We start from the raw sequence: 26,078 nt of genomic DNA, 5'->3' as shown, positions 1-26,078 counted from the left end.
CTCCCTCCTTTGTGTCTAGTTTAAAGCCATGATCCAGAAATCCAAACCGTTCCCGTCGACACCATTGATGTAGCCAGTCATTTACTTGCATGATTTTTCTCTCTCTTCCTCTGCCTCGGCCACTTACAGGAAGGACTGATGAAAACACAAACTGTGCTCCCAGGTCCTTCACCTTTTCCCCCAGATCCACAAAGTCTTCTTTAATATTTTCCATTTTCTGCTGGGCAGTATTATTTGTTCCTACATTGATGAGAAGGAAGGGGTCATGATCTGTAGGCTTGATGAGCCTGTCCAGCCGTTCTGTCACATCCTTGATGTGTGCACCAGGTAGGCAGCAGACTTCTCAAGACAACAAGTCTGGTCTACACACTTTGGCCTCTATACCTCTTAGCAAGGAATCCCCAATTACCATTTAACATTTCTCTCACTTCTTGCTAAGTGATTCTGAATGACAACAAAATTCAAAATGACAACAAAAACTGATTAAAATAAACAGACAAAATTGTTGTGAGCAGTTGATTCGCAGAACAGCATTTAATTTGGATAGGATTTCTTCTTAATTTACAGTGCAGGTTAGGAACAGTGTGTGGAAAGCTCTTGCTAACTTGGAACATTGTAACCAGAGAACGAAATCACCACAATTAGGACATTCTGGTTAGGACTAATAGTGGCACCTAGAATTAGATGTAATTCTGAGCCTCTGTCCATTATTTTTGACACTTCTTGGAGAACAGGTAAGGTGCCAGAAGACTGGATGCAGGCAAATATCCCCATCTTTAAGAAGGGGGAAAAGAAAGATGTGGATAACTACCAACCTGTTAGCTTGATGTCTATAGCTGGCAGCACTTTAGAACAAATCATCAGTCAGTCCTTGAGCAGCTAGAGGAGATGGCTGTGATTACCAAGAGTCAGCACAGCTTTCTCAAGAACTATTACTGTCACCTTAACCTTATCTTTTTTGAGAAAGCTACTACCATGCTGGATGAGGGAAATGCTGTGGATGTTTATCTCTATTTCATTAAAGCTTTTGATAAGGTTCCACATAATATTCTTGTTGACAAATTAATAAAACGTGGTATGGATCCTATTACTGTTAAGTGGATTGATAACTGGATTGATAACTGATTGACAGATTGCACCCAAAGGGTGCTTGTTAATGGTTTGTCATCTTCTTGGAGAGGAGTGATAAATGGAGAGCCTCAGGGATCAGTCCTAGGGTCGGTGTTGTTCAACCTATTCATAAACTATTTGGATGAAGGAACAGAGGGGGTGCTTACTAAATTTGCAGACGATACTAAACTGGGAGGGGTAGCAAACATAGCAGAAGGCAGGACCAGGATACAGGCTAGAAAACTGGGCTAAAATGAATTTCAATCATGACAAATGCAAACTTCTGCATTTAAGTAGGAAAAATCATGTGCATCATTATTGTATTTATTTATTATATTTATATACCGCCCTCACCGAAGGCTCAGGGTGGTTTATATCAAACAGGAAAAATACAAATAACTCATAGGATGGGGGAGACATGTCATGGCAGTAGTATGTGTGAAAAGGATCTAGTAAGTAGAAGAAGAAGAGCTGGTTCTTATATGCCGCTTTTCCCTACCCGAAGGAGGCTCAAAGCGGCTTACAGTCGCCTTCCCATTCCTCCCCACAACTGACACCCTGTGGGGTGGGTGAGGCTGAGAGAGCCCTGATATCACTGCTCGGTCAGAACAGTTTTATCAGTGCCGTGGCGAGCCCAAGGTCACCCAGCTGGCCGCATGTGGGGGAGCGCAGAATCGAACCTGGCATGCCAGATTAGAAGTCCGCACTCCTAACCACTACACCAAACAGTGTAGACCATACACTGAACATGAGTCATCAGTGTGACTTAGTGGCTAAAAAGGTAGCATTTTAGGCTGTATCAAAAGAAGTATAGTGTCCAGAATGCACAAGGTGATTGTACCGCTTTACTCTGCTTTGCTTATACCTCACTTGAATTACTGTGTTCAGTTTTGGGCACCACAATTGAAGAAGGATGTCGACAAACTGGAATGCATCCAGAAGAGGGCAACAAAAATGATAATGGGTTTGGAGACCAAGACATATGAAGAAAGACTGAGAGAGCTTGGTCTGTTTAGCCTGGAGAGGAGACAGCTAAGGGGTGATATGATAGCCATCTTCAAGTACGTGGAGAGCTGTGACATAGGATGGAGCAGAGTTGTTTTCTGTTGCGCCAGAGGATCTGACCAGGGATTCTGGGTTGGCAACATCTGGTCACGGTAATGGGGTCATTGTGGGTGGGCAGGTAGCTTCAATTGCCTGCATTCTGAACAAGACTGCCATAAGTCGGCAATATTATTTTCCAATCCTTCTTTTAAGAAACCTAGAACAACATGTGTTTTTAATGTACTACATGTTCATCCCAATCTTTCTTCAAGGAGCTTAAGGACCCTGGTTCCCCTTATTTTTATTCTCGCAACAACCTTATGAGGTCTTTTGGGCTGACTACCCAAAGGCCAATCAAACGGCGTCAGGACTGAAGGGTTCTCTGGCCCTGGGCCTCTCTGGCCTGATTCATGTCACCCTGGCTCAAATGGCACTTGTTCTGGGATTGCCACCTCTGGGTGGGGAAATACCTGGAGATTTGGGGGGGGGAACCTGCAGGAGGTGGGCTTTGGGGAGAGGAAAGGCCCCAGCAGAGTCCAGAGACACAGAGCTCACCCTTCAGAGCAGCCATTTTCTCCAGGGGACCTGATCCCTGTTGTCTACTGAGAAATTCTAATGCCAAGAGATCTCCAGCCCCCACTTGTGGGTTGGCAACTCTAACCTATCACTGGGCTCATGTCTTTGGCAATGTTCACTGCAGAGTGGGCATCTGCAAACTGTAGCCTTCCAGGCATGCACAGATACACATGAGGAGCTTTCAATCATTCAAAAAATCTTACTTGAAAGTTTTGCCAATATAAGTGGCATCAGCTCCTGAATGGACAGCATGCCTTGGGCACACCGCAGGAGCCTCCTGCTCTCAATTCCCCACCCAATCAGTGTAATTTCACTTGAGCTGACAGACTCCTTTGTTCTGCTGTCATGATATTCATAAGCAAGAAATTAAAATAGAGCAGGAGTCCCGTAGGATCTTAAAGACATAACAAAATCCATTCTGGTTTCACATTTTTGTCAAAACCTGTTTCTTCATAGGTGTGAAGTTCTGTAAGCAGAAAGGGGCAATGTCACAGAGAGTGATGCTAAACTCCCTCCTGCCCTCTCTCTGTTCCTTGCCACTTTCAGTGTAGATGGAAGTGCCTCAAGAGATGTACATCGTGCACCAGAGGATGCAGCTTCGGTTCAGGAAAGCTTATGCTGGAAGGAATCTCTTTGAGCTGGGGTCGCAGGCACTCACTTAATTGGCTGCTACGGAATACCACAGCCCCCGCCTGGAACAAGCCGACTGCCTCGACGACACACAGGTCCTTTTGCGCTCCCTTCCACAGTGCTCTCTTCCTTGGTGTTGTCCAGGAGGACTTCTGCCTTCCTCCGACATCTCTTTGTCTCACAGTCCCTCTTCCCTTCCACAGCCTCCTCCAAACACCTAAGCATGTTGCTGGCTTCCACACTGCTAAGAGCCCCAAGCAGGGCCAAGTCAGCTTTGCAGGATGAAGGACAAAGATACCGTGTTGTCTGCATCTTCCTTTCACATTCTGCAGTCATACATCACCAAAGAGCTGCAGGTGATGCATTTTCTTCCAGGCACCTGGATTCAGTCTTCCGTGCTCCAGTTTTGGCACTAAGGCTACCTCTTGGTAGGTTCCTGTGCCCTCACCCAGCATCCCAATGCTGAAAACAGAAAAGGCCACGTCATTATTTCTTACACGAGTCATTAAATGCCAGGGCAATTTAAAACTAATCTCTGCTGGGCTATCATCATCATCATCATAATTAATTTAATTTATATACCACCCCTCACTCAGCCTCTTGGGGCAGCTACCAGTAACAAATGAAACCAACAAGTTATCCTCCCTTGATTTTCTGTAGTTCTTCTTTCTCCATAAGTAGAGACCCCAGAGATGCAGCTGCACATTTGATGATGAGCTACGTTCCCATGTATCTCCTTAAGTTCCCCCTCTCCCTGCAGCTGTAGTATGGAGCACCTGGGTTCCTGCTCACTACAACACGTGGTAGGAGGGGATGGAGGATAAAAAGGCTGGAGAAGGAAGAGGTGAGGATGCCAGGGCTTCCTTCTCTTCTGATTCAGTGGAAAATGCAATGGCTCATGTGTTATCTCCAGTAAACAAAATAAAATGCAGCACAATGTGGTATCTCCCGTAGAGCCTGAGACCTCAGGATAAAAGTTTGTATACCAGTATTTTAAGAATGAACCTGTAGCTTACACTCCAAACCTACTCTCACCCCCCAAGCCCCACCCCCTAGTAAGCTGGAGTGCAGGCAGAGAACACAAACCCTTACAAGAAGTACTATTTCAATGTGACTGAGAACACGGAAGGGCTCTCCATGACCCAGATCAATACGAAATAAGCCTCCTCTACTTACACTGAGGTTTTCCAGGGCTGGTGTTACTAACACTGCTTTCAAATGAGGAATGGAAATTGTGTATAGTCTCCTGTAAAATTTTTCGCTCTCGTCCCTGAGGAAGAAACATAATTATATCAGAAACAATTATGCACTCAGTATTTAAATATGAGACAGGATCTCATGGTCATGGGAGACTTCAATTACCCAAATATCTATTGGAAGACCAGCTCTGTTAAAACTGGAAATCCCAATAAATTCTTGACTTGTCTTGCTGACAACTTCATTTCCCAAAAAGTGGAATGGGAATCCGGGGGGCCTGCTGTTTTAGACCTGATTCTTACTAATATGGAATAACTGGTTGACGTGGTGAAAGTTGTGGCCACGCTTGGTAGTCATGACTACGAGACATTGGACTTTATGATCCTGGGGAAGAAGAAAGTTGTATGTAGTCACATATACAGGATGGACTTCAGGAGAGCAAATTTTAACAAACTTAAAGTTATGTTGGGTAGAATCCTGTGGTCAGAAAAACGTAAGGAGATGGAAGTCCAAGAAGGTTGGGAGTTTCCCAAAAGTGAAATACTGAAGCCACAATTGCAGACAATTCCCTTCAGAAGGAAAACTGGGAGGAACCTAAAGAAGCCAGGGTGGCTCCATAAACAGCTTTCAAAAGAATTTAGTAATAAAAAGGCCTCATTTAGGAAATGGAAGAAGGACCTTATAACCAAGGAGGAATATAAACAATATAAACAACCAATTCTTGTAGGTTAAGAGACTTTAAGAAAAGCTCAGTATGAGCTTAGGCTAGCAAGAAGTGCTAAAAACCACAAGAAAGGGTTCTTTAGTTATATTCAAAGTAAGAAAAACAACAGGGACATTATAGGACCATTCCGGGGACCAGAAAGTGACACTGTAACAGGTGATGAAGAGAGGGCTGAACTGTTCAATTCCTACATCTCTTCAGTCTTCTCTTGCAAGGGGAATAGCACTCAACATTGCAAAATCATTTCATGTGATGAGGGATGGGAGTTGAGAGCTAGGATCATTGTAGGGTTAGTCCAAAAACACCTAGTTTCTTTAAATTAAACCAAATCTTCTGGGCCAGATTAATTGCATCCAGAGGTACTAAAAGGACTTGCAGGCATCATTTCTGAGCCTCTGTACATTATTTTTTTAAACAATTATTGGAGAACAGGAAAAGTGCCAGAAGATTGGAGGTGGGCAAATGTAGTCCTCATGTTCAAGAAGGGGGGAAAGGAGGATCTAGGTAACTACTGACCCATCAGCTTGACATCTATAGCTGGAAAACTTTTAGAATTAATCATTAAACATTTGGTCCTTGAGCAGCTAGAGTGGATGGCTGAAATTACTTAGAGTCAGCATGGCTTTCTCAAGAACTAGTAATGTCAGAGTAACCTTATTTCTTTTTTTTTTTTGCTAGATCAGGGGAATGCTGACCTTGTTTACCTTGATTTCAGTAAGGGTTTTGATAAGGTACCACATTATATTCTTATTGGCAAGTTGGTAAAATGCAATATGGATCCTATTATTGTCAGGTGCATCGAGAACTGGTGGACAGATCGCACTCAAAGGGGGCTTGGAAATGGTTCATGATCTTCTTGGAGAGGAGGGATGAGTGGAGAGCCTCAGGGATGTGTTCTGGGCCCTGCTTTGTTCAACATATTCATAAATGATGATTTGGATTAAGGAATAAAGGGGGTGCTTATTAAATTTGCACCAAAAGACAGGATCAGGATACAGGATGATCTTGACAGTCTGGAAAACTGGGCTCCAATGAATAAAATGAATTTTAATCATGAAAAATGTAAAGTTCTGCATTTAGGTTGGAAAAATCAAATGCATCACTATAGGATGGGGGGGGGACTTGCCTTGGTAGTAGTATGTGTGAAAAGGATCTGGGGGTCTTAGCAGACCAGACACTGAACATGAGTCAGCAGTGTGACTTGATATCTAAAAAGCCAAACAGGATTTTGGCCTGTATTAAAACAAGTATCGTGTCCACATCACATCACATGAGGTCATATTACCACTTTACTCCACTCTTCACTCCAAAGGGTCGGACCAGAACCAATGGGTTAAAATTAATTCAAAAGAATTTTTGGATAAACACCCAAAAAGAAGTTCCTGAGAGTTAAGAGTGGTTCTTTGGTGGAACAGGCTTCCTCGGGAGGTGGTAGGTTGTCATCTGACATAAATGCTGATTTTATGAATTTAGGCATGCCTATGATCTTAGGCAGATTGTGTGTGGGCAGGCAGGTAGTTGTGAGTTCCTGCATTGTGCAGGGGGTTGGACTAGATGACCCTGGAGGTCCCTTCCAACTCTATGATTCTATGAATATGTTCCAGCTTGCATCTGTGGGAATGTACCTGGGGTAGGGTCTTGTCTACTTGACTGGCAGCTGCTGTCTACAATCTTGCACAGAGAAAGGGCTTTCACATTGCCTGCTTCCTGATAGTTTTAGCTGGAGATGCTGGGACTTGAACCTGGAACCTTCTGCACACCAAACAGATGATCTGCCACCAAGGCACAGATCCTATCTAACTCTTGAATTTTGGAAGGTCAGGCCATTGTCCAAAAACAGCTGGCTTCATCTCTGGAGTTTATAACTCACCTGCATCTCTTCAGGACAGGAGCCTTAAGCCATCCCTGCGCAATCTCAAAGGCAAAACTCTTCAACATCATAAATATCAGTAATCCCTAAACCCACCATATATAATCAAGGCCCCCACTTCCATCAAATATCAGAAAAGTTGAACAACTATGAATAGCAGCATTCAATGCATAGAGCCATTTGAAGTACCTTTCCCGCATTCAGTTCAGAAATAGCTGCCAGAATTTGTTGTCTAGAACCATCCGTTTTAATTCCCAGTTCCTTCAAATCACCATCAGTGAGGGTGAGAAAAGCTTCCATATCCACCTGTGAAACAGAAATCCATCTTTTATTGTTTCCCTCCTATAGTATGAAGAATCCAGTGAAATAAGTGAAAAGATCCTCGACTCTCTGGTTCATTCTCACCCAGTCTCAAGAGCCCCCACCATCTAGTAGCTTTTGCTGCCTGGTGAACTGGCACTCCCTTGGCTGAAGCAACCGGCTTTATCCAGGCAACACCAGACACTCAAGTTATGAGGAGTTTACTGCCTGTGCTTGTGCCTTCCTTCTTGCATGGAGCCAATATTTATTTATTCCCTCAAAACTGGGATTGTAACTTGTGGTTTAATCCCTATTTAGAATCCAGGTTCATATGGACTATGTTTATTATTATTATTATTATTATTATTATATTTATTTCCCGCCACTCCCTTGCGGCTCGTGGCGGGTAACAATATCCCAAAATCCCCATTAAAACCCCATAAAACAACAATAACGTTTCCAGTATTACCGGCATGACAAGAACGGCAGCTCAACTTCCCCCCCCTCCCACTACTAGCGGGTGGAGAGGAGGTCCTGATGATGTTTTGCTTCGGGTCCGGAACCCGAGTCCCCGGGGGGGGGGCATAGATCTATTATCAGCCCCAGCCTCAACCACAGACCTGGCGGAAGAGCTCCGTCTTGCAGGCCCTGCGGAACGTTGAAAGATCCCGCAGGGCCCGCAGCTCTCCCGGGAGCTCATTCCACCGAAAAGGCCCTGGCCCTGGTCGAGGCCAGGCGTGCTTCCCTAGGGCCGGGAACGACCAGCAGATTTTCACCCGCAGAGCGCAAGGCAATTCTGATTGACCTGAGCACCTGCACTTGTTCTTTAGAGGAAACCCAGAGTTCCTGAATCAGACTTGCCCAGAGAGACCACAAATGCCCATCCAGTCTTCTCAGGGACTTAAAAACCACACATCCTGTCAGGTGCTCATCCAACCCCTCCTAAAACTTCCAATGAAGAAGATTCCACCACCCTCCAAGGTAGCACCTTCCATCACCTTAACAGAAAGCATTTTCTGTCAGTGAGGGTGACAGACAGACAGACAGACAGACAGACAGACAGACAGACAGATCTTTATTACAGTCATAGACCAGCAGAGTCAAAATTAGCAATTTCGCAGTTACAAAAAATAAAATAGCCAAAAACATGGATTTACTCATAAAATAACAATATATAAAACAGCTTAGGCCATAGATCTGCTAAAATATAATTTAAAACCGGTTGGAAATACAGAGAATTGTTCTAATCACAGCTCTCTGCGTCAGTTAAGTTTTAGTCAACTTCCGCCAACTTTTCATGACCGCAGCACAGAACCTGGCAACACTATAGGTGATAGAACAGTTTGTGTCTGTGAGGAGCAGGGAGGTATAAAATTGTCCTGAACGCCCTGGGACTCTATGTAGCCATGGTGTAATGAAAATGGAACGTATATCCTTATAAAACGGACAATGAAGAAGGATATGTTCCATTGTTTCTATTTGGCCAGAGCCACGGGGGCACTTCCTTTCACCATAGGGCATTTTCTTGTATCTCCTTTCAAGGACAGCTGAGGGAAGGGCATTGCAGTGAGCTAAAGTGAAGGCCCCCCAGTGACCAGGTACCTCAAGATTCGCTAAATAAGCCAAGGGAGCTGGGACATACCTACTGTTTTCACTAGCAATGAAGGCAGAGCTATTTGCTAGATCATGTTGGCGTTCTATATCCACTACTTGCTGTTTGATAACCTCTTTAGCCTGGTCATAGGCCATCCTAACCAGAAAGTCTGGAGAAAATCCCAAGGCTGCAATTTTCCCCCTCACAGATTGTTTCCATGAAGACGGGAAATCATCCTCCATTATCAAAGAAACTAAGCCACATGAAAAAAAAGAGATCTTAAGCCAATAATTGAGAATGCTTAAGCATACTCTAGCCTCCACCTTCATAAGGCCAGTCTCAAGTCACAAGGTGGCATTAGAGACACAACTTGGGGCCTGGAGGGCTGATCTTAGGAATTTAGATTGTACAGATTCCAGTGATGCAAAGTTGGAACAAGGACCTAGCTACGTACCATACAACAGTTGTGCCATTGACTTAGCTTCAAGCAATTTTAAAGCTGCAGGGATATAATGTCCTCCTTTCAGCCTAAGGAATCTGAGGATGGCATTTGCACTTTATGGTGCATTTCCAGCGAGATAAGCCCCATGGGCTATCCTGTGGCCAGATGAGTGCAGAACTACTCCCGAGTATTTGAAGAAGGAAACCTGTTCTACCTTAGTTCTATCAATATGCCAAGTGTATTTCTTGGGCCTTTTGGCAAATGTCATGATTTTGTTTTTCTGACAGTTAAGCACTAATTGTTCCCCTTTGCAGTATAATGATAGTGCATTCAGTGCTCTTTTAAGTCCAGTAGGTGTTCTTGAAAGAATTGCCGCATCATCTGCATGCAGAAGAACTGAAATGTGTCTTCCAGCAAGCTTTGGAGGATGAAAGCTCAAGTTACTGAGATGGCTGGACAGTGAGGGTGTTTGTCGATGGACTTTTTCTTCCTCTCCCATGATGCTAGAGCTCAGGGGCACCCAGTGAAGTTGATGGGCAACAGATTCAGACTGGAAAAAAGAAAGTGCTTCCTGACCCAACAAGCCATTAAAATATGGAATTCACTTCCAGAGGAGGTAGTGAAGGCTGCGCCCTTGCCAGTGCCTTCCCCAGTCATGACTGTTTGCCACCCAGCAAGCAAGCTGGGTGCTCATTTTACCGACCTCGGAAGGATGGAAAGCTGAGTCAACCCTGAGCTGGCTGCTGGGATCGAACTCCCAAACTCATGGACAGAAAGCTTCAGACAGCATTTCTGCCGCTTACCACTCTGGCTGCAAGCATAGGTGGCTTCAAAAGGGAACAAATTCACAAAGGGGACATCCATCAGTGGCTCCTAGCCATGGTGACTGAAGGGAACGGCCACATTCAAGAGGACAAGCCACCTGAATCCATGCTAGGAGGCACCAGTGGAGGAAAGAAGGCCCTGTGCCCTGTTGTTGGCCATCCATAAGAACTGGACTAAATGGTCTGATCCTTCTACTAAGGATTCGACTTAGTTTCTTACAACCTCAAGTGAGCTACTTTCTCTCTCCCTCTATGCTCCAGACCCCCCCCCCCCAGCAATATGTAGACAACAATTCTGTCCTACCTAGTAGCACTATTAGAAAACCCACTGAGGTTCAAATATAGGCGAAGGGCTGCGGACACTCCAAGATGCTGCAGAAATGCCAGATATGCTTTCCTAGACTTCATCTTGAAAGACTCCTAAATCTGGCCAGACATCTGCAGGCCAATGTGGTCCTATCTTTAACTTTCTATAACTAGGTGCTTAGGCAAACATACTAAGAATTATATTAAACTAGATTTAAAGCCCGTTGCATCTGTAAATACAAGGGGCGCTAGCATCGCCTTTCCTCCCCCCCCCTCCTGCCTCTCCAAGGCAGGGTGGGCGTTTTTGAGGTCGGGAGGGGAGGCATGGAGTTCCCCCCAGGACTCTGAGGCATGTCTGGCAAGGCCTTTACCCTGGTGAGCCTTATGGCAGCATCAGGTGGGATGAAAAGAAGACAACCCCCTTCTGCTGTGAGCTCCCAGGTGAGCCCTGCTCTTTGCAGTTTCTCTTGGGAACATCCCGCAGGACTCACTCACTTTCTCTTTCTGGGGGCTGGATTCTGCCTCTCCCCGAAGGAGCCCGCCCCACCACTCCACCCCTTCCTTCTGCGTCTCCTACTACAGGATGCTGCCTTGCTTGCTCGCTTGCTGGAGGGCCTCCTTCCCAGGCCCCTCCCTCCTCCTCACAGGCCACTGTCCATCCTTCTGCCCATCACTCTTCCTTGTGTTCACCAGCTGGCCATGCAAGGCTGCCTGCTGAGGCCCCCAAGACTCTTCCATCCCACAACGGGGCTGGATACAGACATCCTTCCCCTGCCTCACCAGGGCTGCTCATTGTGCTGCATCAGCCCCCCCCCCCTTTTCAGCAGGCCAAAGAAGTCAGCCCCTCTGTTGATTATTGGGGGGTAGAGACACCCTCATCATAAACAACAATCATTCTATGTAAGGCAATTTCATCAAAATTCAAAGAGCAAAAAGGGGACACAATGTCTTACCTCCTGCTCTTCAAAAATAGGTTGATACTTCTCAAGGGAGAGCTTTTTCAGGAGGCCTGTGAGTTCATCTTTAAATTAAAAAACAAACAAACAATTTTTTAAAATGAATATTTTATCAATGTATGACGCTTCATCATAGAATTATAGAATCATAAAGTGACAGATTTTATTTTCCTGGGCTCCAAGATCACTGCAGATGGGGACTGCAGCAAAGAATCATAGAATCATGGAGTTGGAAGGGACCTCCTGGGTCATCTAGTCCAACCCCTGCACTATGCAGGACACTCCCAACCCTCTCGCTCAGCCACTGTCACCTGCCACCCCCTTGAGCCTTCACAGAATCAGCCTCTACGTCAGATGGCTCTCCAGCCTCTGCTTAAAAATCTCCAAAGAGGGAGAACCCACCACCTCCCGAGGAAGCCTCAGTTCCCATCCTGTATTGCTTTAGGAGTACCACCCCCACCCCCCTCACAAGGCAAAGCTTCACTTTGAGTTGCAAATACCCGATATGGCAGCGGGGGGGGGGGGGGGCTGGTCACTATCAGAAGAGACTGTAAAGAAGACAGTAGGAACAGCCCAGCGGCTTAACAACGGCTGAGTCCTTAAGGCACTTGTTGGCTTTAGAGGGAAGCCATCTTCATGAACCGGGTTCCTTGCAAAGTTTGTGCACTCAAGTGGCCAAGTGGGAAGAGACGTGATCAGCAAAACCATGTGTCAAAGCTGTGCTGAACTGTACAGATTGCAGAATATACCCTTGCGTGTACCAACAATGTACCAACACAATAACTCAGCATGTCTGGGAGGGGGGCTCCGGCCTAATCTTCTCTCCACCCCCCAGTTCTGTGACGGGTTTTCGGCACAAGAGGGACTCCGTCAAGACAGACCACCAGATCCCGACTGACCTTCATCCGTCAGAGTCCCACTGCTGGAGCCACCACTGCTCTTCCCTTGCCTGTGGGAGGAGGACAACGAGGAGTCGGCCCCGTGGGCCCGGGGGGGTGGGGAGGGTGACTGCGAGGGCGTGAGGGTTGGAGATGTACTTTTGGAAGTAGAGGAATTCTCAGAGGGAGGATTCTTGTTCGCTTCTAATTTCTGTTATGTTAATCACACAGAGAGAAATATTCTCATTACTAAAGCTTACCATATGATTTATTATTTTTAAGGAAACAGAGAACAGAAACACATCATTATCTTGCATATCTTGGTCTTAAAGGTGCTGCTGGACTTTGGCTTTATCGTGCTACTTCAGACCAACACGACTACCCATTTGAATTTATCTCCTTACCTAACTAGGCTTGACCATTTTTCATGTTCCTGCTGGTTGCTATGAGAAGTGGGGGTTCCCGAGCAGTTCGGGGATTGCTTGCAGGAGGAAGGGGATCAAGACCCCTTTCCCAACCTGCCCCTACGCTCCCCGTGGGGCCCGGTGCTCGCCCTTCACACAGCAAGATGATCTTTTTCAGAGCACAAAGAGAGATCAAGAAATCCCAGAGATGGACGTACCTCAGGTTCAGTTAAGGGAGAACGTTCCCTGGTGCTGTTACCCTTTTGGTTCTCTACAATTCATTTTTTAAAGTACTCTATGGAGTTTCCCAAGAGTTCCTGTTGCCACAGAATGATCTCCATACATCGTCTCCCTCTCTGTCCCAAAGTGTGAGCCATTTGGGAGGTCCTGTTTTGGGGGATTCCACCTTCTAGGATTAGGCAGGGGTCAGTCTGGGAACAGGTATTCTCAGCAGCGGCACCAAAGCAGTCGGCCCCTCTTCCCTCCTGGCCCTTTCCGTGGGGTCTTCTGGCAGTGGGCGAGGGCTTTCCCCCCATTGGGATTCCTTCAGGTAGCCCTCCTTCCTGCCCATATTTTAATGGGTCTCTTTACGGTTTTGACCACTGGTTTTAATTATTTCAGTGATGCGAGTGTGAGCGTGTGCCCGTGTAGGCGTGGTTGATTTCCATCTGTTAGCCAGCTTGGTGCCCCTTGTGAGGGCAGAAAGGGGAGGTATGCATTTTGTAAAAAGATTCTTCTGCTTAAGAGCAACAATGACTTTTTCAGTATTTTGGTGACAGTCTTTTTCCACGGCACTGCGAGCTAAAGAAAGCCCATGCACCTGCTGCCTAGAAGGGTGGAAAACACACTCTGGAGATCACACCTCAAAACTCACTGCATTGTGTGTCTAATCAGAATGCGAGAACTCAAAACATGTGATTAAACTTTCCCAGAGAAGTTTCAAGGAATCTCTGAAAGAGAAATTATGCCTTTAGGACCTGGTTCATCCAAAAAATCAAGTATCCAGCAATATTTGCTAACCACACATCCTAGAGAAACCACTGCTTCTTTTGTCAGAGTCCAGCTAGGATTTATTTAGTTACTAGCAAGAAAGCCCATTGCAAGCAGGAATACAATGGGTGCCAGGACACAGGGGACACCGGGAGGTGCAGATCTCTCTCTCTGTCGCTCTCCCACTCATGGCGTGTCTCATGTGCCTCGCAGCAGAAGGCAGAGCAGGTGATCAGGGCTCGTTCTTAGGAGGGAAGGAGGGCCGGTGTGCAGTCTGGGGCAGCTCTCTCTGTCTGTCTCCCTCTGTCGCAGCAGGGGCAGCTCTCTCTGTGTTGCTCTCTGCCTCCCTTGCAGCAGAAGCGATAAGGAGGGAATGAGGGCTCATGTTCGGTCTGGCAGGGCCCTGTGTGTCTCTCTCTGTCTCTGGCATGTCTGAGAGGTGCTGCACCCTGATTGGCCCTGTAGCAGCTTGGACAGCCGGACACGTCCCACCCCACAGGCTGTTTCACAAATATGTAGAGGAACCATGGATAAGGATAAGGATATTTTGATTTATCCCGCCACTCCTGGAAGCCAGTCCGGCTCATGGTGGTTTACAATAAAAGAACAAAATACAATGTAACATGATGCCAACAAAAACAGGAAAGTGAAAAACCTTCAGAGCGTGTCCATTGTCCATGGCTTGTGTTCTTTCCCCGCAGGGAAGAGAAAGTGCAGGACCTGACCCTGCTTCTGCTGGTGGTGGGCGGGGTCTCTGTTCAGATACGCCAGATGCTTTTTTCCTCTGAGCAGCAATCTGAGACAAAACGCTGTCTACACCGGCACCTAAGGGAGGACAGAAGCACCTATCAAGATACGGCTCACAAATCCAACACACGGCAATTTCATGCTGCCCATTTGCGTGAAGTTCAAGTTGTCTTTGATGTTTCTTTTCTGCTTGCTAGTTTCCTTCAATGGAATGATGCTAATAATCATGACCGTGACCATCATCATCACCGGGCAGCATCGACTTGCAACTGACTCATGTAGACCTCTGACCCGTGGGAGTCCCCCAGCAGGAGATGGCCTCCCTGGGAATCGCAGCCTTCATCTTGCTCCCACCCAAGCACTGCCTGTGGCCAACCATGCCTGCCTTCTGCGGGGAGAGAAGATTTTTATATTCCATCATTTTGAGAAGTTCAATTGAGGTGAAAGAGGGAATAAATCAGGCGCTTATGGAGGGAGGGAGGGAGGGAGGGAGGGAGATATTTGACACTGGAAGGCTATAGAACAAATTCTGAGTCCAACAGCGCCTTTAAGACCAACAGTTTTAGTCAAGCAGAGATCAAAGAAAATGTGTTGGTCTTAAAGGACTCACACTTGGTTCTGCTTCAGACCAATGTGGCAGCCCGCTTGAACCTCTGTCCGCTGTAAGGCTAAGTCTTTCTTTCTGGATAGACATGGGCCACCTCTCACTGGGACGTCTCAGGACGGTGTGCCCCAAACCAGTGGGGAATGGGAGACGGACAGTGAACCTTTGGAACAATACGAATGAGAAGGCTATAAACAGTTAGCAGTACAACATATGGGTCATCGTAAACCACTCAAGGGGATCGCAGCAACAGCCAGGGACATGCTGGATGTGATGTTTGCCTGGCCAAGGGATGGGGGGAGGGGGAGGTCCCCGTCACAAGCCTTGGGTGAAAGCCTGGCGGAAGAGCTCCATCTTGCAGGCCCTACGGACCTGAGATCTGGCAGGGCCTTGGCTTTGTTGGGGAGCTCGTTCTACCAGACCAGGCCATGGATGAGATGGCCCTGGTTCTGGCTGCGGCCAGGCAGGCCTCTTTGGTCCAGGGATCACCAGGATGTTGGAAGGGATACAGCGTGCCGCTCTTCGGGAAGTATATGCAGGCAGACAGTCATTGAGGGAAAAGACCAGCACTTTAAACCGGATCTGGTATTCGACTGGTAGCCAGTGCAGCTGCTGGAGGAGAAGAGTAATGTGGGTCTTCCATGGGGTCTGGGTGAGGATGCAGCTGCATTTTGAACCAATCGTTGCTTTCAAATCAGGGATAAGGGAAGGCCCACGCAGAGCAAGCGGCAGTAATCCAGTCTTAGAAGAAGAGTTGGTTCTTAGATGCCACTTTTCCCTACCCGAAGGAGGCTCAAAGCGGCTTACAGTCACCTTCCCTGTCCTCTCCCCACAACAGACACCTTGTGAGGGAGGGGAGGCTGAGAGAGCCCTGAGATTTCTGAAGAAGAAGAAGAGTTGGTTCTTAGATGCCGCTTTTCTCTACCCGAAGGAGGCTCAAAGCGGCTTACAGTCACCTTCCCTGTCCTCTCCCCACAACAGACACCCTGTGAGGTGGGTGAGGCTGAGAGAGCCCTGATATCAATCCTAGCAAGACCTGAGAACATATTTTCCCAGGGTCAGAAACGGCTGGCAGGGCAAAGGGAAACCTGGGAAGAAAGGAATCCTTGTGCAGGCTGTGCACAGTCCCTGCCCTTGATCCAGGTGTAGCAGCTCTTGGCTAGGGATGCCAGCCTCCAGGGACCTGGCGACCCCCTGGAATTACTGCTCATCTCCAGATGGCAGAGATCGGACCCCCTGGGGAAAATGGCGGCTTGGGAGGGCGGACTCTGTGGCCTTGTGCCCCAGGCAGGGTGCGGGATGCCAGCCAGTCCAGGAGGGACTTTCTTCCTTGCCATTGAGGCATGCAACTGGAGAGGGAGCAGGGCGAGGGGCTGTGGGCTAGTAGCAGCCAGCCTCCCCACACAAGCCCTGGCTCCCTTTCCTCTGCAAGCTCACCGGCTTTAGGCAGAACTCCCCAGCAACTGGTTCTCTGCCATTCATTCATCCATTCCATTCCATTCCCGCTGCTCTCAGAATTGACTTGTGTTGGGTACAATCAAGAATAAACCCCAATACATGCAAACATTAAAAACTATAAGAACTGAATACCAAACTGCTCTGGCGATGAGAGAAATAACCCCTCTCCCCCCCCCTCTTGCCCCCCCCCATCTGCACCTCAGGGCCCAAATCCCCAGGGGAGCCAATGCTTCTTAGGGGAGGAGCTGCGGAGGGGCCCCTTTGACCTCCCGCGCCCGGCTTCAACCCAGACTTTCGTTGGGTCTTCAGCTCCAGTATTTCTAAGCTTCATGTACAGAGTCAAAAATGTAAGCACCTGATTTATTGTGCATTTCTCCACCGTGCCGATTCCCTCCAGCTGTGCTGCTGCTGGATCCTCCTGAAGAATGGGGAGAAGGGCTGAAACAGCTGGAGCCGGAAGGTGTCGGAGGTCTCCGGGGAAAGGTGGAGAGTTTAATGGGCCTCGGAGCTCTACTTAGGGCGGCCTGAGGGGGGGGGGGGGACAGAGAAGTTAGACACCGCTTTACCTACAACTGGTGGAACCTCCCGGGCCTTTCTTTATGGCCTCACTGCAGTAAGCTTGGTGCAAAAAAAAAAAAGAAAAAAGAAAAGAAATGTGGAGAAATAGCAATCAAGATCAACCCCATGGATAATCACTTTATTATGCCAATACAGTTATTCTGATCAAGGTGGGTAGAGATTTGGGCATAGAAGTTCAAGGTCTGGGTTCATACATCGAGTGACCCGGTGGCTAAAAAGGCAAATGGGATTGCCGCAAACAGAATATCGTGTCCAGATCACTGGCTTTACTCTGCTCTGGTTCGGCCTCACTTGGAGTCCTGTGTTCAGTTTTGGGCACCCCAGTTGAACAGGGATGTTGGCAAACCGGAGCATGTCCAGAGGAGGGCAACAAAGATGGTGAGGGGTTTGGAGACCAAGATGTATGAAGAAAGGTTGGGGGAGCTTGCTCTGTTTAGGCTAGAGAGGAGACGACTGAGAGGGGATTTGATAACCATCTTCTAGCATTTAAAAGGGTGCCATATGGAAGATGGAGCAGAATTGTTTTGTCTTGCCCCAGAGGGACAGACCAGAACCAATGGGATGAAATTAATTCAAAACAAATTCCGTCTAAACATCAGGAAAAAGTTCCTGACAGTTAGAGCGGTTTCTCAGTGGAACAGGCTTCCTCGGGAGGTGGTGGGTTCTCCCTCTTTGGAAATTTTAAAGCAGAGGCTGGAGAGCCATCTGACAGAGAGGCTGATTCTGTGAAGGCTCAAGGGGGTGGCAGGTGACAGTGGATGAGCGAGAGGGTTGTGAGTGTCCTGCATGGCGCAGGGGGTTGGACTAGATGACCCATGAGGTCCCTTCTAACTCTAGGATTCTATAATTCTATGATTCAAACCTTCCTTCCATTTCGTTTTTCTTCCTTAGCTCCTCCTATTCATCCAAACAGGCTTCTTGGATCCCTACCATGTTTCTGTGTTGCTGGAAGAGTCATGGCTTGAGCAGCAACAGCCCTTGTTGAAGGAGAGCCCCCCCCCCCCACTTGCTCCTTTCTCTTCCAGCATCCTTGTCCACAGGATGACTCTCGTCATGTCTGTTTATTGAAGTTTAACACACACGTCTGACCACAACCTTCCCTGCCCGCCATCTCAGGAGGAATTCTAGGATGTCGTCACTCCCCCACAGGGTCCTTGACGCAGGATCCTCCCCCTGCCTCCTGGTACGTGCCAGAAAGAACGGCGCATATTTTAGTATTTAACTTCTGGTTTTAATGTTTTAAAATGTATCAGTTTAAATGTGCATCTTATTTTATCTATGTCATTTTATTCTATTGTGTCAATAAGAAAGAAAGAAATGAAAGAAAGAAGCAAACGTACATTCTAGGAGGAGAAATGGAAGGGCCGGGATTCTAGTCCTCCCATCCCTCTGCAGCAGGCTGTAAATAAACAAAGAGCTTATATGTTCTCATTAGAGAGCACGTAAATTAAAGAAATGTTGCTGTCTTGTTTCTGGGGCCAACAAAGCGACACATCTTCGCATTTAATCAGAAATGCATTTAGAAAAAATCTAGTCTATGCAAAAGTTCAAAAGACTATTCAGAGTGAAGAAAATAAGATTATTTTTAAGAAAATAATCTTAAAAATCAAAAGTGTGTACAGTTTAGGCTTAAGCAAAGCCTCCCAAAGCATTCTGGGATTTATGAGTTTCTTACTTTGTCAGAATGGGCACTGCTGTTAAAATCCTGGCTGCAGGGCCTGTGTGGACTGCCCAGCTTCACTGGCTCGCCGCTGCCATCTTGGCTTGTCTGGGTCCTGTCTGAACTCCACAGCTCAAAACTTGAAGGAGGCAAGAAAGGCGGGATAAGAGCTTTCAGTCTGTCATTGGGCAGCCTCGTAAATGGAGCCCCACTTCTCAACTGAATGAGGGAAAGGAAAAGAGATAGCTTAGGATGACTACACAGAAAACAAGGCCATTTCATTCACACGCACCCCTGTATGTTATTGGCCACATGCAGCCTCCATCTGCAAAGGAAGATGCCCGTTCTTGGGAGAAGAGGTGAGGAGCCTCTGTATTAACATCAGACAGGGTATGTTGTTAGCAGAGGGACAGGAGGATCGCATTGCATCCAGCTTCTTTCGTCTCTTTTGCTCAACTCTAAGCTGTGCTGAAGATTTGCTTTTAAAAATCTTGTTATTTTAATAAATTGTTTCTAAATTGCAAATGGGCCACAGTTCTCTGATCCATGTAGAGCTCCCCTGCCTTGGAAATGCTAGGCCAGTGAAAAGGGGAGACCCCAGGGCCACTTGGCAAGCAGCTTCTCCTCTACAGAGATGAACCCCTGCAATAACCCATCCCATGGGGCTGTGCGAGACCACAGAGGTGAGGCCTCACCCAGGGGCGACCCTGTGCTTTAATCTGGTGGTGACCGAGAAAGTTCCTTTTGCCACTCGCCTGGAGTTGGCAACCAGCCAGAACAGGATGCCTCTCCACACCAAGGACGGACCTGGGCCTGCAAGGCAAATGCGAGCTGGTTCCATCACACTGTTATTTTTATGGGTAAAATTATATATTTTATTATTTATGTTTGCATTGAGAAGGCCTCTGGCCGATACAATAAAAGCTTTCTACTACTACAAACCTCCCAAACGCCCCAGGGTTGCAGAAGATAAGGCCGTAGATTCTACCCTCCGGAGAAGTCGCTTTCTCCAGGGGGACAGATCTCTGTGGTCTGGATTTGGGTCTCCTTAGCGGTCAACTGCATTCCTAAAGCGCAAAGCACGTTTGGAAGGAGTTTTGGGAAAACCTCTTCTGCACGGTTGTCACCTGAGGCTCTTCCTCTTCAGAGAGTTCACGTTTCTCCTTAGTGGGGTGGACTGAACTCTCTGAATCCAGAGAGCGCCTCCCTTTGGCTGCAAGGAGGAACTAGCCAAAGGGTGGCCATTTTGTTTTTGGCAAGATGTAAGGCCACAGAGATGGTCGCGGTAATTAAGGAGGAATTGCCAGAGCAGAGCAGCAGGCTGCTGAGGGTGCGTTCATGTGTGAGAGTCTGCCCTTTCTTCCTTGTTCCCAAAAAGATAGACTCATGCTTGGGTGGAGATGGATGGGGCTAACAACAAGTCACATTTATTTACTTCTTTTCACAACTGCGGAGGTGTCTGCCATTAATCAACAACTTTATATTTTTATTGCCCCAATGTTTTTGCGAAGGACAACTAAACCCACATGGACCAGCGTAGCCTAGCGGTTCCTTCGCTACCAGATTGTTTCTGACTGAATGGCTTTTCTGGCAAGGAATGATCATGCTGCATATTTTGACTCATGATGCTGCTTAGTAATTTGCTACTAATTTACTTTCTCCTTATAGCCGTACTCTTATGATCCCTGTTCCATTGTCTGAGGACGGGTGCCTGCACATGAAAGCTCAGACCTTGAAGAAAACTTTGCTGGTCTCAAAGGTGCCTGACTGGTCTCAAATTCTGCTACGTCAGACCAATACGACTACCCACCTGAACCCATCAGAAAAAGAACTTTTAAAACAAGAAGAGGTAAGCCAATGTTTAAGTAGACACATCATCATATAATAATGAATCTCTAAGAAAGCAGAAAATAATAATAATTACATGCTATCAAGTCACAGCTGATTCAGGATGACCCCCAGGGGGGTGTTGAGGCAAGAGAGGCTCAGAGGGGTTTGCCATTGCATTCCTCTGCTTGGCAACCCACCTTCCTTGATGGTCTCCTACGGAAGTACTCACAGTAGCTCTCCCTTTTTACTTTCCAAGCTCTAAAGAGCTCGGCTACTCTGGACTGTCCAGGCTGCTAAGGAAGTGGAAGGTGGGTTATAATTCAGGAATGAATGCATTATCTTGGGATTTCAGCTCTACAAACACAATAGCTGAGAAGTTACCATCCCTTCTTGATACTTTTAGTCCCAAGACACTCCAGCCTCATTCATCCCACCTGCATTTATCTCCAGTAAAGGAAGGTCCAAACTGACCCCTTTCTAAGGCAGCAACGGCCGTTGTCTTCAGCTTGGAGAACAGGACCCTCTCAAGTCAACTTACTGGGATGCTAGAATCTGTCTCTGCCTTCTCTGTTCAAGCGGAAGGCCCTCCCCTCCCAATGAAGGACTCTATAATCATGAAATAAAGGTTGCCGCAGAAGACCTCTGAGGAACCCGCTCAGTTCCCAATAGGAAGGCCACTTGTGAGGCTAAAAGCAGCCTCTGACTGTGTGGGCAACACTGGCAGGAGCAAGAGGGTCCTTTCCCCCTCCTGTATACAGGCATCAAGCAAAGTTCAGAGGACAGCTGACTTTGGACTTTCACTCCCTTAAAAAGCCCCTGAATTAACATACTTCAGGAGTCATTTTCACTTTGACTGGCTTCACTCTGATCTTTTGTTCCAAATTATTTGGCCAACCATGCAACCGCTTACTTGTCTTCTTAACCCCCCCTCCCACGACCACATATCTGACTATGCAACAGATGTGACTCAACAGTTGCTTTTTTATTGTAAAATTGACGGTTTGTATGTCTGATGATACATTACTGTCAATAATCAGAATAACTTACCACTGTGGTTAATAGTTCACAACCATTTCCGGTCTTGCTACAGTCTAGACCTGAAAAACACATCAATGGTGCTGTTTTAAATGAGCTATCAGTTTATTTATTTGCTTTATATACCACCCTCCCTTTGGGCTTAGGGCAGTTTACATAGAACATGGGAAAACATATAAGAATAATAAGTCCAGTATAATTCAACAACATCAAATAAGGCAGCAGGATTAACAGTGGTGTCAACACCATTCCAATAACCAGTGGTAGCAACATTAACATGTTAACTATGACCCCATAGCTTGGTCAGTTCAGGATTCAGTTCAGGGGGCCCCAATAGAGGTTTGTTTGTTTATTACATTTGTATACCGTCCTTCCTTAATTTTATTTATTTATATATTTATCTACCACCCTCCTGAGGCTCTGGGCAGTTCACATAGAACGTAAACAAGAACAAAACATCAAGCTCAGTGATTAGATTATAAAGAAATTTAACAGTCATAACAACAAATAATATCCTAACAGAGTAAAAAATCTAGCATGGTTAGTCAGATCTGTAGTGTGGCTTCAAGGGAGGAGGTTCAGGGGCCCAGTAGATGGTGTTTAGTTTCAGTCAACCTCAACCAAATGGAGGAGCTCCCTCTTGCCCTGCAGAACTGTTTCACTTCCGTCAGGGCCCTGATCTCCTCTGGAAGCTCATTCCAGTAGGTAGAGGCCAGAGGGCTCTGGCCCTGGATAAGGCAAAGTACACTTCCTTGGGGCCAAGGATCACCCGCCGGTTGAAAATGATGAAGTGTAGAGCTCTTTGTGGGTATAGACAGCAAGGTGGTCCTGCAGGTACACTGGGCCCTAGCCACGTATGGCTTTAATGGCAATTACTAAGACCTTAAGTGTGATCTGGGATTCAACTGATAATCAGTGCAGTTGTTGGAGAGCGGCCTGGAAATGGAACCTCCATGGTGTCCTTGTGAGGACTCTGGCTGCAGCATTCTGGACTAGCTGTAGTTTCCAGATCAAGGTTAAGGACAGGGAGTCACAGAAAGCCAGGGTAGAGGCGACCATTGCATGGATCACTGTGGTCAAGTGTTCCATGAAGGGCACTGATAGCCTGCCTTGGTTCAGGTGGAAGAAGGTCAGCAGCACTACTCCTATGATCTGTGCTTCCACATAGAGGGAGGCATCCAGGATCACACCCAGGTTCCTGGCGGAGTGAGCCACTGACAGTTGTACCCCATCCAGGTTGGGCAATTGCGCTTCCTCGCTTGGACCCTTCCTGCCTAGCTGAGCTTCAGATGACTCTGCTTGAGCCATTTCATCACTGCTTCCAGACATCTGGCTAAGGATTCTGGGACGGAATCAAGGTGGCCATTCATCAGGAGGAAGAGCTGGGGGTCCTCTGCATATAGACAGTATCCCAGCCTGAACCTCTGCACCAGCTGGGTGAGAGAGTCCATAAAGGTGATAAAGAAGACTGGAGAGAAGACCACTCCCTGTGGGACTCCACAAGTGAGCTGGTGGCAGCTTAGTTGCCTCTCTCCAATTGCTGCCCTGTGTCCACGACCCGCGAGAAAGGAGATCCGCCATTGGAGAACTATCCCCCGCATCCCACTGTCAGACAGGCAGTGAGCTAGGAGCTCATAGTCAACGGTGTCAAACACTGCTGTGAGGTCTAGCAGCATGAGCAGTGCTAACCCGGCTCAGTCCAGCTGGAAAGTGGAGATCATCCAACAGGCCGAGCAGAGTTGTTTCTACCCCATGGCCTGGCCAGAAGCCCGACTGGGACGGGTCTAGGACTGAAGCTTCGTCCAGGAATGCGGATATTTGGTCTGCTGCAGCCCTTTCCACCATTTCCCCCAGAAATGCTAACCTGTTATTAATGGAAAAATTATACTAGGTTACATGCTAAAAAGTTTTCCAAAGAAGCAAAGGTCCAGTTTGTCCCTGGTATATAATTCAGATGATTTCCAAAGATTAATTTGTCCCATTATTGTTTTTTGGCCTTCCCACCGGGCCCAGAAACGCCGCACCCGGGGGCAATGCCGCCTCTATGTGTCTGCTGGGCGGCCACGGCGGGGGGGGGGGGGGGCTTTCAAAGCCCGTTCTCACAAATGGGCTTTGAGTCTAGTACTTTATAATTTGATACATATAACAGAAAGACCCCATGGTAAAATTATTCAAAACAATATTCCAAAGATGATCAAAATTGAGAAACATATTTGTCAATATACCATGTAAGATAAACAAACTATACCCTGGACATGAAATGGTCGTAAAAATATAGAATCTTCTATATACAGTAAAATATAGAATCTTCTATATACAGTTTCATGCAAAGATGGGTATGATAAGGGACCAAAATGGTAGGGACCTCACAGAAGCAGAAGAAATTAAGCAAAGGTGGCAAAATTATACAGAAGAACTATACAAGAGCGAGCTTAACATCCCTGATGACCACAGTGGGGTAGTTACTGACCTGGAGCCAGACATCCTGGAATGTGAAGTCAAATGGGCCTTAGGAAGTCTGAGCAACAATAAAGCTAGTGGTGGTGACAGCATTCCAGTTGAACTATTCAAAATCTTAAAGGACGATGCAGTAAAAGTGCTACACTCAATATGCCAGCAAATTTGGAAAACTCAGCAATGGCCACAGGATTGGAAAAGGTCAGTTTACATTCCAATCCCAAAGAAGGGCAATGCCAAAGAATGTTCAAACTACCACACCATTGCACTCATTTCTCATGCTAGCAAAGTTATGCTCAAAATCCTACAAGCTAGGCTCCAGCAATATGTGGACCGAGAACTTCCAGAAGTACAGGCAGGATTTCGAAGAGGTAGAGGAACTAGAGATCAAATTGCCAACATACGCTGGATCATGGAGAAAGCTAGGGAGTTCCAGAAGAACATCTACTTCTGCTTCATTGACTATGCTAAAGCCTTTGATTGTGTGGAGCACAACAAATTGTGGCAAGTTCTTAAAGAGATGGGAATACCAGAGCATCTTATTTGTCTCTTGAGAAATTTATATGCAGGTCAAGAAGCAACAGTGAGAACTGAACATGGAATCACGGATTGGTTCAAAATTGAGAAAGGAGTTCGGCAAGGCTGTATACTGTCGCCTTGCCTATTTAACTTGTATGCGGAGCACATCATGAGAAAGGCGGGATTAGAGGAGTCACAAATTGGGATCAAGATTGCAGGGAGAAATATCAACAACCTCAGATATGCAGATGATACCACTCTAATGGCAGAAAGTGAAGAGGAACTAAAGAGCCTGTTGATGCGGGTGAAGGAGGAGAGTGCAAAAGTTGGCTTGAAACTCAACATCAAGAAAACAAAGATCATGGCATCCGGCCCTCTCAATTCCTGGCAAATAGATGGGGAAGAAATGGAGATAGTGACAGATTTTATTTTCCTCGGCTCCAAGATCACTGCAGATGGGGACTGCAGCAAAGAAATTAAAAGACGCTTGCTCCTAGGGAGGAAAGGTATGGCAAATCTAGACAGCATCCTAAAAAGCAGAGACATCACCCTACCAACAAAAGTGCGTTTAGTCAAGGCTATGGTATTCCCAGTTGCAATGTATGGCTGCGAAAGTTGGACCATAAGGAAGGCCGAGCGTCAAAGAATTGAGGCTTTTGAACTCTGGTGCTGGAGAAGACTCTTGCAAGTCCCTTGGACTGCAAGGCGAACAAACCGGTCAGTCCTAGAGGAGATCAGCCCTGACTGCTCTTTAGAAGGCCAGATCCTGAAGATGAAACTCAAATACTTTGGCCACCTCATGAGAAGGAAGGACTCCCTGGAGAAGAGCCTAATGCTGGGAGTGATCGAGGGCAAAAGAAGAAGGGGACGACAGAGAATGAGGTGGATGGATGGAGTCACTGAAGCAGTAGGTGCAAACTTAAAAGGACTCCAGGGAATGGTAGAGGACAGGAAGGCCTGGAGGATCATTGTCCATGGGGTCGCGATGGGTCGGACACGACTTCGCACATAACAACAATATACAGTAAAATACTGCCCACAGCCTGCCCCTGGTGCTCAAACTTCCCTCAGCCAAGGAGGCCGGTCTCTTCAAGCACAGAATGGCACCATGTTTTTCCTACGTGCAGCAATTAGCTGAGCAAGAAGCCCCAGATCAGAGTTTACCCCATGAGGGGCTAAAGTCTGTAACTTTAAGGCCCGTTCTGTTTCTTTTCTTTATTGGAGCTCAGCAATTACAAGGTTGTGGCCGGTTTATGGTCCAAGGAGCATTTCAGCCTGTGCTGGGGATGTACCACTGCAGATGGCGAGCGGGTGCCAAAATGAATGACTAGTGCTGCTGCCCCA

General features: G+C 46.9%; 1 protein-coding gene across 1 annotated transcript in view; it reads right to left on the bottom strand.

Annotated features, from left to right (window-relative positions):
* Nucleotides 1-515: 515 nt before the first annotated feature.
* ANKS6 (ankyrin repeat and sterile alpha motif domain containing 6) overlaps nucleotides 516-26,078 on the bottom strand; it is a 37,819-nt gene continuing 12,256 nt past the window's right edge. Inside the window, exons 8-16 of the mRNA XM_077310261.1 lie at nucleotides 21,771-21,820; nucleotides 18,909-19,112; nucleotides 17,010-17,178; nucleotides 14,501-14,670; nucleotides 12,473-12,662; nucleotides 11,571-11,638; nucleotides 7,341-7,457; nucleotides 4,537-4,630; nucleotides 516-3,822 (exon numbers count right to left, since the gene is read on the bottom strand). Coding sequence (XP_077166376.1) covers nucleotides 3,779-3,822; nucleotides 4,537-4,630; nucleotides 7,341-7,457; nucleotides 11,571-11,638; nucleotides 12,473-12,662; nucleotides 14,501-14,670; nucleotides 17,010-17,178; nucleotides 18,909-19,112; nucleotides 21,771-21,820 — 1,106 coding nt within the window. The 3' untranslated portion in view covers nucleotides 516-3,778. The remainder of the gene's footprint in view (nucleotides 3,823-4,536; nucleotides 4,631-7,340; nucleotides 7,458-11,570; nucleotides 11,639-12,472; nucleotides 12,663-14,500; nucleotides 14,671-17,009; nucleotides 17,179-18,908; nucleotides 19,113-21,770; nucleotides 21,821-26,078) is intronic.

Source organism: Paroedura picta, chromosome 14 (assembly GCF_049243985.1).
Source record: "Paroedura picta isolate Pp20150507F chromosome 14, Ppicta_v3.0, whole genome shotgun sequence".
NCBI lineage: Eukaryota > Metazoa > Chordata > Lepidosauria > Squamata > Gekkonidae > Paroedura > Paroedura picta.
Note: the sequence above shows the minus strand (reverse complement) of the source record. Positions and strands in the feature narration are given on the sequence as shown.